Source organism: Zonotrichia leucophrys, chromosome 3, assembly GCF_028769735.1.
Source record: "Zonotrichia leucophrys gambelii isolate GWCS_2022_RI chromosome 3, RI_Zleu_2.0, whole genome shotgun sequence".
NCBI lineage: Eukaryota > Metazoa > Chordata > Aves > Passeriformes > Passerellidae > Zonotrichia > Zonotrichia leucophrys.
In genome coordinates, this window is record NC_088172.1 from 38,526,143 (window position 1) to 38,538,438 (window position 12,296).

Below are 12,296 nucleotides of genomic sequence, written 5' to 3' on the forward strand. Positions count from 1 at the left end.
TACTTGCAGAAAATGAATACAGCTTACCACAGAGCAGAAAAAAAGGGAAAAGACAGTACAAATGCCTTAGCTACAAAAAAACATTCTTCAACAGAATTGAATGTCTTTTATTATATGCCAAAACCCTACACCTGGCAATAAATTCCTGATTTCTATTAAGTTTTTAATGTCATATATTTAGGGCATTTATAATATTTTATTCTGCATGGAATCAGCTGTCAGAAGACTACATTCATGGTGCAACTACATTATCTAACTGAAAAGTCAGCCAACAAAAAGGTACAAGCTCATTGAAAATTATCCATTATTTCTGCTCTTTGTTAAGAGCTTTGCTAAAATGTAACTACATTTCTTTGTTATTCTGCAGTTCTTTGAATGTAGAAGGTAATTTCTTACACCAACAAACAAGCAAGCTGTCAATCTAGCTTCCCCCAAAAACACAGCACATATTTTCAGAAATGTATACACTTTTGATGACATTTTCTGTCCTTTAACTGATTTGAAAAAACATTTTTCAGAGAATTAAGAAAACCAATATAAATTTGTAATTATGCTAATTAAGTTTATATTCCCAGAAGTCTATAATTAGTTTTGCTGCCTCTCTGACACAGTACTCATTCAGCTTGGTCTGTAAGATGCAGTTCACAGTACTGCATATGCAGCTGAGTAGCTCGAAGAAGCTGCACAGCTTCCACCCTCTAGGGAAGAGGTGGCTCTGCAACAAATATTATTTAGTTTGCAAAGTCATCTGAAACAAGTACAACAGTCTAAGTTGTTTCAGTCTTATCCCATATCATTCTTTCTTTGAAACCACACCTTGTAAACATGAAATATATAGCATGTAATCTGTGTCAGACAACCTCAAGATCCCTTCCAAAAAACTTAAAGAGACTGATTCACAGATGTACTGGAACAGAGAACTCTTTTTGCAATCTGGCGCCTTGGTATCTTTCAGAATCCGGGACCTAGTCCAAAATAACAAAAACTATAAAAGAGGTATTATCACCCTTGCAGCAGTCAGAGGCTCCACAGCAGCAGAAATAGCAGAGCGCGAGTTATAAAATGTGCTTCAGTCTCCAAGCAGCTACATTAGAGAGCACTGAGATGCATCAGACACACAAGCAGGTGCTTAGAAAAGGGCCCAATCCAAACGCAGCAGGAGCAACCTGAGAAGGCTTACATCATTATACCTTTTCTCAGCAGCCAAAAGAATAAGAACAGAGGCAAAAAAACCTCATTTTCTTTCAAATCTGTATTTCCCACAGACAACAGAACTTCGTATTTTGGTTCAATTCTCTGTCCGATAAGTATCGTGGTTTTTTTTCCCCTCCCTTTCCTCCAAACTGCAGACTTACAGATCTTGGTGGATGAGAAGTGAGAGCATATGCAAGGGGGCTGATAGCAATTTAGAAGAACTAAAAAATATACAGGAAAAAAGTAGAATAAGCAGGATTATATGCATCATTTTCTGTGGGGAAGAAAAACCAGCTGAAAGCACAAAGGTGTGAGATAAAGCATGCCCATAATGGAAAGCAACAAAAAAGAACTATGAAAGAGCAAGCAAAGGGAAAAGAAAGTAGGATAGAATACATTAAAAGTAGAGGGAACAGATTTTGTCATCAACTATAGGGAAGAAAAAGACTGATGTGGAGGAAAATTTGTGAAATGTTAAAATTTAATATATTGTACCTCAAATTGTGAAGCAAATCAGTCTCAAACAGGAAGTGGGGGGGGGGGGTGGGTTGATGGGTGTTCCTCCACTTGGAAACTGGCTGGCTGAATCCAACCAAATTTGTCAGAGGTGTAGAATTCCCAAAGATACCTATAAAATGCTAAGTTCACGAAATCAAGATGCTGTAATTGTCCTGACCAAGGGAAAGGATTCAGAATGCATTAACACCTTGTCGGACATTAGACAATCTACAAAAGAATGAGACTCTACTAAAAAAAAATTCCATTATAGCTTACAACCACTCTCAGGATTAAAAAAAACACTAAACACATCCACACACACACACAAAAAAAAAAAAGAAATAAAGGAAAAAAAAGAAAAGAAAAAGAAAAGGTAAAAACCAGGCTTCTACTGCTCAAGGAACCACTCTCCTAAAATACTTCTTCCTCTTTCCTTTCACCAGGGGAAAAGACATGGTAATACTTGGGATAGTATTTGCCACTATATGAGGAGTAACAACATACAAGTGTTAAAAGGCCCTCTTGATATTAAAGAGTGCTGTACAAAGGGAGACAGTTTTATCTTCCTTTGGAAAATTAAAGCAAGAGAAGCAAAGTAAGTGCAAGGCAAAGCAGCAGTGAAAAAGCTGGATGGAAAGCAAAGCCAAGCAACCCAAACCACCTTCCACCCACTGCCTCAGTCTGCCTCGGAACCAGCAGCATCCAACGCATAACAGAACACATTTTGTGGAACTCAGTGAAATGGGAACATGCAGCACACAGTAATCAATGAGCAGAGCTTTTCAGAAAAGCTGTATCATCCTTTCAATTTGTTTTATACTGATCAACCCCTTCTTGAAATACAAATAAATATGCAGCTGATAGTCAAGATACACCAGTATATTAGCTCAACACAAATGATCAGCAGCAACTCCTCAGCTTTTTTGACAAAACCAGATTTTAGATCATGGTGTACATTAGCCATCTACACTTTCAAAGCATAGCCAAGTCAGTTTTTCATATCCAGAAGTGACATTGGCTTGCTTGCTGAAAATTAATCTTCGCTACTATATAAGCAATGAGAAACTTCAGACAGTATTGCCCTGAATGCCTTCTCACGTATTTGTTTATCTACTACAGCTGGTACCAGGAAGGCAGCTATTTTAAACCAGTAAATGATTTTTGTAGGTTCTGCAACAAAAGCGTCTAGAATCCCAGATGATTGCATTTCACTGGCAAGCGAACTTGGATGCTTGGACACAACACAGTTGAACATACTTATGTCAGCTACCGAAGCTTTGTGAATCAAACACTTAAAATTCAAGGTTAACACGGTAGAACTACTTTAATGATTTTCAATACAGTTCTCCAGATAAAACATCACAAACTGGTTGCACAAACAGACCTTGAATTTTTCACTTTTCAGGAAGTACACCTTTTAACTTCAGACAATACCTACGATCTGCATGCCAAGAGAAAAAGGAATGCAGTCATATGGAATCGGTTAACAATTGCTGCCAATAAACCAATTGACTGCAGTGGAAGAACCCCTTTTGATATTAATAAGCAGTGATTCATGTGAAGTGTCATATAGTTTTCCTTACTTATGGATTCATCATCCTTAGATTTAAGATGAAAAAGTCAGCTCATTACCATATGAAATGTTTGTTCAATGTAGCATATTTCAGCTGTGGAGATGCAAACAAAAGGTCTTGGTGGTGGAATATGTAGGACTTTTACCTAAAATCCTGTTCCAGCACACAAAGACATAGCATACCTGTGTCTAACAGAACAGATCTTAATGCAGCACCTTGCTCCACTCCACATTATCAACAGTTTCTATATGCCCTCTACGTTTATTCTAGCCTTTAAAAAAAAAACAAATAAAACCAAGTGATACCTTGTCAAGCTAAGAAAACAAATGTTTCAAACCGTGACTGCTGAAAAGGGTGGAAAATTCAAAGTAGAGCATTTAATCGGATTAAATGCCACTGTGTCACAATTAGATGTCACTGTGTGCTCACTTTAATTCCGAAAGCACATGCGGCTCGAAGGGAAGTCATGGCACTGTGCGGCTCCAGGTGCAAGCGGGAGCACTGCACACACCTGGCGGCACAGCCAGCCCTTCCTCGGCCGCGGCTTCGTCCTTCCCATCGCTCCGGTCCGCGGGCGCGCAGGAAGACGATCGGGAGCGGGCTGGGAGAAGTTGGAACCTACGCGCTTCTCCTCGCTCCCGGCCATCCCCCGCGATCTCCGAGCCCTCCTAACAATGGTAGCAGTGTTCCAGCGGGCAGCTCTGCCCGGGAACCGGACCGAATCCCCCGGCGGTCCCGCCGCCCGTCCGCACCTCTGCCCTGGCCAGCGCCGGTGCCCGCGGCGGGAGGGGACGGGCGGGGATGGGAGGGGGCGCCGCTCCCCGCACCTGGCGGCGGTGACGTCACCCGCCGCCCCCCGCCCGCCCGCCCGCGCGCTGACCCCGGCCCCGCTCCCCGCACCTTCCCCGCCGGCCGATCCCGCCGCGGGCACACGGGGCGGCCGGGAGCGGGAGGAGGAGAGCCAAGCGCCGCGCTCCGGCACAAGTGCGGCCCCCTCCCCTCCGCCGCCTCGCAACACGCCCCCCTCATGCCCCTGCATGCGGGGGCGGCGGGGACACGGAGGAAAGCGGCTCCGCGGCGTGCTTCCACCTTCCCTCCATCACAGCCTCCCGCCGCCGCCCCCCGCGCGGGCGCGGACAAAGGGGAGGGGACCAACACCTGGCGAGCGCCGGTCCCTTTGTGGGGTAGGCGCGTCCCGCAGCCCCGCCGGCGATGGGGAGCGGGGACCGGTCCCTCCCGCCAGTCCCAGAGACCGCGGGGGAAGCAAGGCAAGGGGGCGGGGGGCACTTACTCGCCTGCCCTCGCTGCGCACCTTCACGCCGCTCAGCCTCAGCCCCTCCCTCCGCGGCCGCCGGGGCGCTGGAAGTTCAGGCGGCGCCGGCCATTCCCAGCTGGCGGCTCCGTGTTTCGGGGGGCGGCGGCGGCGGGCGCGGAGCGTCCCCGGCGGCTTCACAATAGACACCGGGCAGCGCGCGCGTGTCTCTGTGTGTGTGCGCGTGTGTGCGCGCGCGGGGGGCGGAGCCTCTCCCGGCGCGCCGAGCCGGGCGGGAGGGAGCGGGGGGGAAGCGCTGTTTACCCGGCGGCCGAACCCGGCCGCCCCCCCCCACCGCCCGATGCTCGGGCTGGTCCATGCGCCACCGCCCCCCACCCCGCGGGCGGGCAGGTGGTACAGTCCGGCCCGCCGGGCTCCCTCTCCCCGGCGCGGGCGGGGCGGGGTCCCGCCGCTGTGACGTGCCGAAGCCGGGTTTGCCGGCGGCCAATCAGCGCGAGGGGGCGGAGCTGCCCGGGGCACGGCACGGGGCTGGAGCAGTGGGAGCCCGGGGGTGACAAGCGGGGGTCCTGTGGGGCCGGGCTCCTCTCTCCGATGCCCTCTGTCGAAAAGACGGCGAAGACGCTTTGTGTGGGGGAAGAAGTGGGCGGCTGGAGTTTACCCCGGGCTCTTGAATATTTATTTTCCCCTGCCGCCAGGCAAAGTGAAGGCGAGAGCCGGAGGGAAACTTCCGAGCGCGGCGCCGCGTTGCATGCTGGAGCTTGTAGTCCTGCTGTAGAGTCCTGAAAGGTTAAGCACCGTCAACAGCCAAGTGGAATCTTCTCCCATCAAGCGCCTGTATATCCTGTAACAAAATTTATCCTTTAGAGTGTGTTTTCTCTTTTAACTAGCCACAATTTTAAGACGCAGCTCCACCCCGCTCGTTCTGCGGGGGAAGGGACGCCTCGAGCCTTGCGGAGCTGCCAGGACCTGCCCGTCCCGTCATCCCCCGCGCCAAGATGTCGGCGGCTATAGCCGCGCTCGCCTCCTACGGCGGCTCCGACTCGGAGCCCGACTCGGAGCCCGAGACCGAGGGCGGCTCCCAGCGCTCCGCCGCTGTGCTCGCCAGCCGCGATGCCGTGCTGCACCTCCGGGCGCCGCCCGCCGCGCCCCCGGCCCTGCCGGTCGACGCGGCCCCGGAAGTAGCCGTGAAGGTAGGCAGCCCTCCGGGGCCTGGGCCGCCCGCCTGCCCTGGGGCAGCCCTGGAGCAGCCCCGGGCTGGGAAGCGGGGCGGGACGGGCGCGGTGCCGGTAGGGGTGCGGTGCCGCCGCCTGGCCCTGCCCTGCCCTGCCTGGAGGTGTGGGGGTCGGAGCTGTGGAGGGAAGGGCGTGTGGCGGGGAGCGCCCGTGGATTCCCGCCGCGGGATCGAGTTTACTAAGACCCCTGTGTTAGTTCCATCTCAGAGCGTGCCTTGATTCCAGTTCCTTAGACACTGCTTGCTGTTCCTTGTGTAAGGTGTTTTCCTATGTGGTTTTCCCGGGCGGTGAGGTGAAGTCGATACTTGATAGGGTGGCTGCATCTGAATCCTCTTCTAAAGGGCAGCCTGAAAGCTGGTTGGTGTTCCTGTACCATTATTGCTGGGGAAGCCTTTCTTTTCCAAGTTCAGTATCACATTGGCTCACTTTTGTGTTACCAGAAAGGGAGGGGGGAGAGTGCTGGTTTAGCTTTGGGATTTTTTGTACAGGCAACAAATTTCTAATCAAAAGCAGGCATCTTGCTGTGATAACTGTCATTGTTACTGTCCTGCTGCCACATGCTCGGAAAAGTTTCTTGCCTAGTGACCTAGAGGTTAATGGGCTCTTTCACTTTGTTGTCATTAGTAAATTTATATCACAATTTACCATATTTTTGTGTAGATGTTGTGTTGTGTATAGTGACTACATTTGTTTATCTCTTAGGGGCTTGGAAACCTGGCTTCTCAAGTTGCAGCATCTAGCAGGCTGTCTTGTGCACATTTGAGAGCAAATACTAATTAACATCTATGATGTTTCCTGAGTGTTAGTGATAGGTGGCAAGTAGCACTGGATGTGCTTTCCACCACCCTTAAGCCCGTAGCAACAGGTTTTCCCTTTGCCTTGCCAGCACAAAGGTTTATGTAGTTGCTCAGGGACTGGCAGCTACAGGGACTGGCAACCTCAGCTTGCATTTTTGGCAGTTGAGAGTGTGAAGCTGAAATGGTTGGTGTTCTGTGTTCTAACTGTTTCAGCTGTTTCTGGTTCAGAATTTTGGCCTCTTGACTGGCCAGAGATTTATGTGCTTTGAACAGGAACAGGTCCTCACTCTCTTTAAAAGCAGGTGTCATTGTTAGCACATTGAGCTGACAGCATTTGGTCTACTGAAGTGTGCATATCAAATAAAGCCCTAAGATGTTACTCCTGCATGGATTTAATTTTTCAGTTGAAATCTGCTGAGTCCTTGTTTCAAAGTACATCATAGTTACATAAAGCCACATTTCTATGAAAAAAATTATTCTGTGATTGAAAGCTGTGCTAATGGTTGGTAACTGTATTAAAAGTTTGAGGGGCTGGCTTTTGTTACACCCTCTTCTGACAGTCTGCTTCTTGGAATAGGCCTATTGCTGATCCTCATGTTAAATTGCTCGTAATAGATAACTGCTGTAATTATTGGTGACTCCAGTCCAGTAACACTTCTACTCTCATTCTAAACAGGAAAGCCCACTGGATGAAAGTTGCATGTTTCTGTTACTGTTTTTAGCGCCACTAAAACACATGAAGAAAGACAAGAAAGATGGAAGTTTGTGTTTCTGGTCCCTTCATGCAGAAGAAGATAGGTAGTAACTATTCAGAGAAGGATAGCTGGGCTGAGGAAGGGTTCTGCTCCTGTACAAGGTGGTAGTGAGAAGGCCAAAACAGACAGCTGAGGTGTGAAATATGATAGACACCTACAAAATCATTAAATGGCACAGAGAGGGGGTTAAACACTCCCTGTCTCTTCCTTTACAGCAGCCATAAGCTATCTAGTAGGAGTTAGCTTCAAAGCAAATAAAAGGATGGAGCTCTTCATGCAATGTGCAGTAGGGCTTATTCTCATGCCAAAAAGTACAGTGTGTTGAAGAATTTTGTTACAAGCAGAGTCTGGACAAGTACTTGGAGGAGATTCATTGAAGAATGAGGTGTCAATAAATACACATTTCCTCAAGACTCACCAAGACCTGAAAATATTTGGCTATTGGGAGAGTGCAGAAGTATCATTGCTCTGCTCTTACTCTCCCCTAGATGCCAGGTTTCCATAAGGCAGATGTTTTCTTTTGTGGCAACAGTAGACAGTTTAATCAAGATATTTCTTTCTCCAAATACATCATCAAGCAGTAGGTAAGCATGACAGTGTTGTAAATAGAGGCTGTTCAAGAAGGGGAAAGAGCCTGGTTGCCAACAGCCAGGCAGTTGTCAAACCCAATTATGATTAGTTTTCCTACAGTTTCTATTTCTATGAAAAGATCACCCTAACACTGACAGTTCTACCTTCACTTTTGAATTATAAATGTAGAAGGAAATTCAGGAAATTGTACTTTCTGTGAAGAAATCACTTTGCAGGAACCATTGTGTCTCTAAACTTTGCTTTTGAGAGAACAATTATTGTTTGATCTCTGTCCAGGGTAAGGCTCAGATTGGAGCAGATTTCATGATACTTCTCTACAGCATTCCCTTCAGTAGTCTTGAGGAGAGGACACTTAACTGGGTTAAAATAACAAGGCTGGCCCAGCCCAGTGCAGGAGCTGGAGATTTGTGCTGCCTTTAATGTGAGAAGGGATTGGAAATGTCAGTTCCCTTTCAATCTAGTTCACCTTTGGCACTGTGCAGGTTTCCAGAAAAGTTTTACATAAGGGGAGAAAATAGACTTCAGTCACTCTCCTTAATGTTTTTTAAAACCGAATCCTGCCAGCAGCGGGGAGAAGAAAGATACAAAGTGGTGTGTGACAGTTCTGTAGCAGTGGTTGAACCTTAGTAGACTTGGGAAGTGTTATTGTTAGGAATGCTTGTCTTCTTTGACATGGTGGGTTTTCCAGTTTTCTTGGACACAAAATATTTTGTAGACAATAGTTGTTTAGAACTTGTCATCCTGCAAGATCCTGGGAATATAACTTAGTTCAACAAAACTATTTAGCATATGCTTTTCTTGCTGGTTTATTTTTATTCTGTTAAAGTTAGTGAGACAGTCAATTACTATTAGGAGTGCATGAATGGGTAGAAAGAATAAAAGCTGATAACAGCCGTGTGTTACTGTTGGAGCTTCACTGCAAATGCTATTTATCTCTTGGTAATAAATTTGTAAATCTTTAGAATGAGATAATGTGCATTTGACAGCCCAAGTGGTTTAGGCGAGAATTGATAAGTGACAAACTGCTTAAGTCTCAGTGGCTCATGGGATGTGGGCTTAATTTGCCACATTTTAATGTGATCGATAATTAAAACTAATTAAATGTTATGCAAAGCAGCCTGCCCTTTTTAGCTATTTGACTAACTAGTAATGACTATACCTGGGGAAATGGAATGCTGTAAGTTTATTATCTGAAATGTCCAGAAAAAAAAAAGAAAAGCCCCCAACATACAGACATCAAAACTCTCTGCTTGCATGAGATGAAGCTGGAAAATATAAGCCACATTGTGTTATTACTAAGGAGCAGAGTTACCATCCAAGGTGCACCTTGGTCTTTTTATTAAGGCTTTGGTTTGTTGCCTGTTACAGGGATTTTGCTGCTGTTTAATTTAAGAAATATTTTTGTCTTGTGTGCACATAAAGAAACTTCCAGCAAGCTCTTTTAACATAATTTTTTATTAGTGTTTATTATTTTTTATTCTATAAATTAAGCGATTTTCATAGAAAGTAGCACTATTGTTTTATGGCATTTGGGTAGGAGGTTTTTTTTTTTAAATAAAAAGAGGATTGTGGCATGTTTAAGGAACCTGTTAAGGAGGAAAGTTAATCTGATCTACTGTACTTGTAGTCTAAAATCCCTTTTATTTCTTGTCCTCTTTCTTATGCTTTAAAGTGGCCAAGCTTTATGGTAGGACTGAAGGAGCATGCCTTGAAAGGAACCAGACATTACAACTGGGGAGTTGTAATGAAGCACCCCCTTGTCTACACTTAGCATCAAAAGCTTCTTCCTGTCTCAAGATAGATTCCTGAGGCAATGCTAATACTCAAGAGTACAGCCCTGTGTGCCATTCCCCCATAACAGTGTGATTGTGTTTTGTTAAGCAAAAGGTGCCAAAGGACAGCATTTAACTATCAAAACAATTTTTTTACCTCATCAAATCATCTCTGAATTGTAAAGCAACCTGATATTGCAATTTAGTAGACATCACATCTATTAAAAAAAAAAACCAAAACAACATACCAACACAGTAAGTAATTTGGTGAAATGATGTCACCTGCTTCTTTTTACATTGTACCAGCAGTGATTCTTGCATCTCTTGGGCAGACCTTCATTCAATCTGTGTGCCAAACTTCAGTGGCTCTATGGAGTGAACATTTTCAGTTTTTGATTGTCCTTATTTGTGCAAACTTGTATAATCTGCTGCATTAGGTTTCTCACTTTTTCTATTGAGGTCTTATTTTCTTAGGCCTTCAGTCATGGGGGTTTTTTCATACCTGACATGTGGTGCTCAATGTAGGCACTGTATTTCAGTTGGGTGCTTGTTACAAGTGCTGAGAAAAGCAGAGAGGTGACACATAGAGCTAAGTTTGCAGCTCCTTTCTATTATGTTTTTCAAGATAGCCAGTAAAATGTAACTTCCTAAAACCTTAATGCTTTGGTTCCGGGTTATGTGGGGTGTACAGCCCTTTAGTGATACTACAGCATGCCATAAAGCTCATAGTAATAAAATTTCTGAGTTGGCAGCAAACACCAGCTGCTTTTCTGCCAGTCATACAGCTGAACTTTTCACTTTCTCCAAAGGAACACTGTATCTGTTTGAGGGCTTTTTGACCCATTTTTTAATGGTTCCTGTGCCTTGGAGAGTGGAAGTGATCTGGAGTTATACTTAGCCCTTCCCTGGAATCACAGATGCCCTCCTCTTTCAGCTTAACTATCTCCCATCCCACAGAGCCACTCGTGTCACACTTGGCACATAAGCTACATGAGGGATTGCTCACCGTAGGCTTTTAGATAAATCCTTCCTGTGACCAAAGGAAAAGCTCCAGCACAGCAGAGAGGTGATCTCTTAGATTACCTTATCTCAGTCACAGCTCTGCCAGACTGCTGCTCCTGTGATCCCTTCCCTGTCAGCTGCAGCTGTGGCAAATGCATGCAGTTAAGGCTGTTGCCAGCATAAAGGGACAGTGTTGTGAGACCTATATTACCTTTTCTTGCTTTCTGGGTCTTAGATGAGTTCTGCTGAAATGGTCTGCTGGCAATGCATGCAGTTGTACCCAGAGATTTTCACCACGTGCAGAGGTTGCCAATGAATTCTTTTCCTCTCATCTGGAAAAGAAAATAATAAAGTCACAACCAAAATATGCCAATGCAGATAGCTTGGCAATTAGTGAAATGAATGATGGGCTAGTTAATATTTTTCATGTTTCTGCTACCTTCTAGAGTCTCATAATGCTGTACAAAAGGGCACTTACCAGATGTTGACCAAAGGATAATTTGTCTGCTGCAATTTGAACTCTTGCCATGGACAAACACTTGGCAGCATGTTGTGTCAATACTTTATATTCCTATCAAGATTTCATTTTTTAAAAATACTGAGAAAATAGAGTGGGTAGTTGGACCACATTCAAATTTTTGCACAGTTGAAAGCCAATGAGAAGATAACATGCTGGTGAAGCACATAATGGTTATGAGATTGTCATTTGATGCCCCAATACATGAAAACGTGAATAAGACTGGAGGTCTTGAGGAGCAGAGCTCTTATAAATATAACATGTGCTTCAATTTCAAGGCTCGGTGGTTTTCACACAGAAAGAATGTGCCTGTGGTGGTCTAGGAGTGAACATATTGTGTGGCTTTCAAGTGACTCAGCACTGTTCCACCAGCAGCAGAGTAGAACCAGAATTGCTGTAATCCTCCAGCAGAGGATCAGCTTTTATGGCACAATCTGTTTCTTTTCTCAATTACCAAGCCGCATATAATAGAACTTCACAGGAAGAAAAGAGGAGGAAAAATAGCAGAACTGAAAAATTCTTGGCATTTTTGCAAATCTGGAGTTATTTTTTTTTTTGCTTTTTCAGATTAAAGAGCAGGAGAAAAAACTGTCCTAATTTCCAGTAAGCTTATTACTGTTTAAATGTCACTAACTACCAATCAGATAAACTTTGCCTTACTATCAATCATATTAATTTTTATTTTCTCAAATGTTTGGTTTTGTGGACAAGATGTGAGGTGTAGCTGGAAGAGTAAGCTGTATGATGTGACTTGAAAAAGCTGTCTGTGAAAATGTCCTCATGACATGGAGCAGTGAAAGGAAGTGTAATTTTTTATGTAACACAGGTTAGGAAGTGGTTTTGGTGTGCTCATGTTCTAACTGGGGATGTGTGAGTGACAGGATTAGGCCTGCTGTGCTGTTTGCAGGCAGGTTCATGGTGTATGGAACTGGGGCTGTGAATGTACCAGTAGGTGCTGACATCCAAGCCCAGTGAATTGGAAGGGTGGTGTGATGAGAAAAATGAGGTCAGGCTGAGAACTGGTAGTGCTGAGGGTTCAGACAAGATCATTGCAGTGGCTGGACCTGCCTGTTAAAATAATTGATTATGTG

General features: G+C 45.3%; 2 protein-coding genes across 4 annotated transcripts in view; one reads left to right on the top strand and one right to left on the bottom strand.

Moving 5' to 3' along the window:
* Positions 1-4,951, bottom strand: part of WASF1 (WASP family member 1) — an 88,531-nt gene extending 83,580 nt beyond the window's left edge. The window contains exon 1 of one of the 3 annotated variants that reach the window (XM_064707871.1): positions 4,562-4,951. The gene's annotated coding sequence lies outside the window, so the exon portion shown is untranslated. Of the gene's footprint in view, positions 1-4,557 lie in introns of all 3 variants that reach the window. The other 2 variants (XM_064707870.1, XM_064707869.1) reach the window with 2 other exon arrangements.
* A 508-nt stretch (positions 4,952-5,459) lies between these two features.
* CDC40 (cell division cycle 40) overlaps positions 5,460-12,296 on the top strand; it is a 36,529-nt gene continuing 29,692 nt past the window's right edge. Inside the window, exon 1 of the mRNA XM_064707874.1 lies at positions 5,460-5,729. Within this exon, the coding sequence (XP_064563944.1) occupies positions 5,535-5,729 (195 nt within the window). The 5' untranslated portion in view covers positions 5,460-5,534. The remainder of the gene's footprint in view (positions 5,730-12,296) is intronic.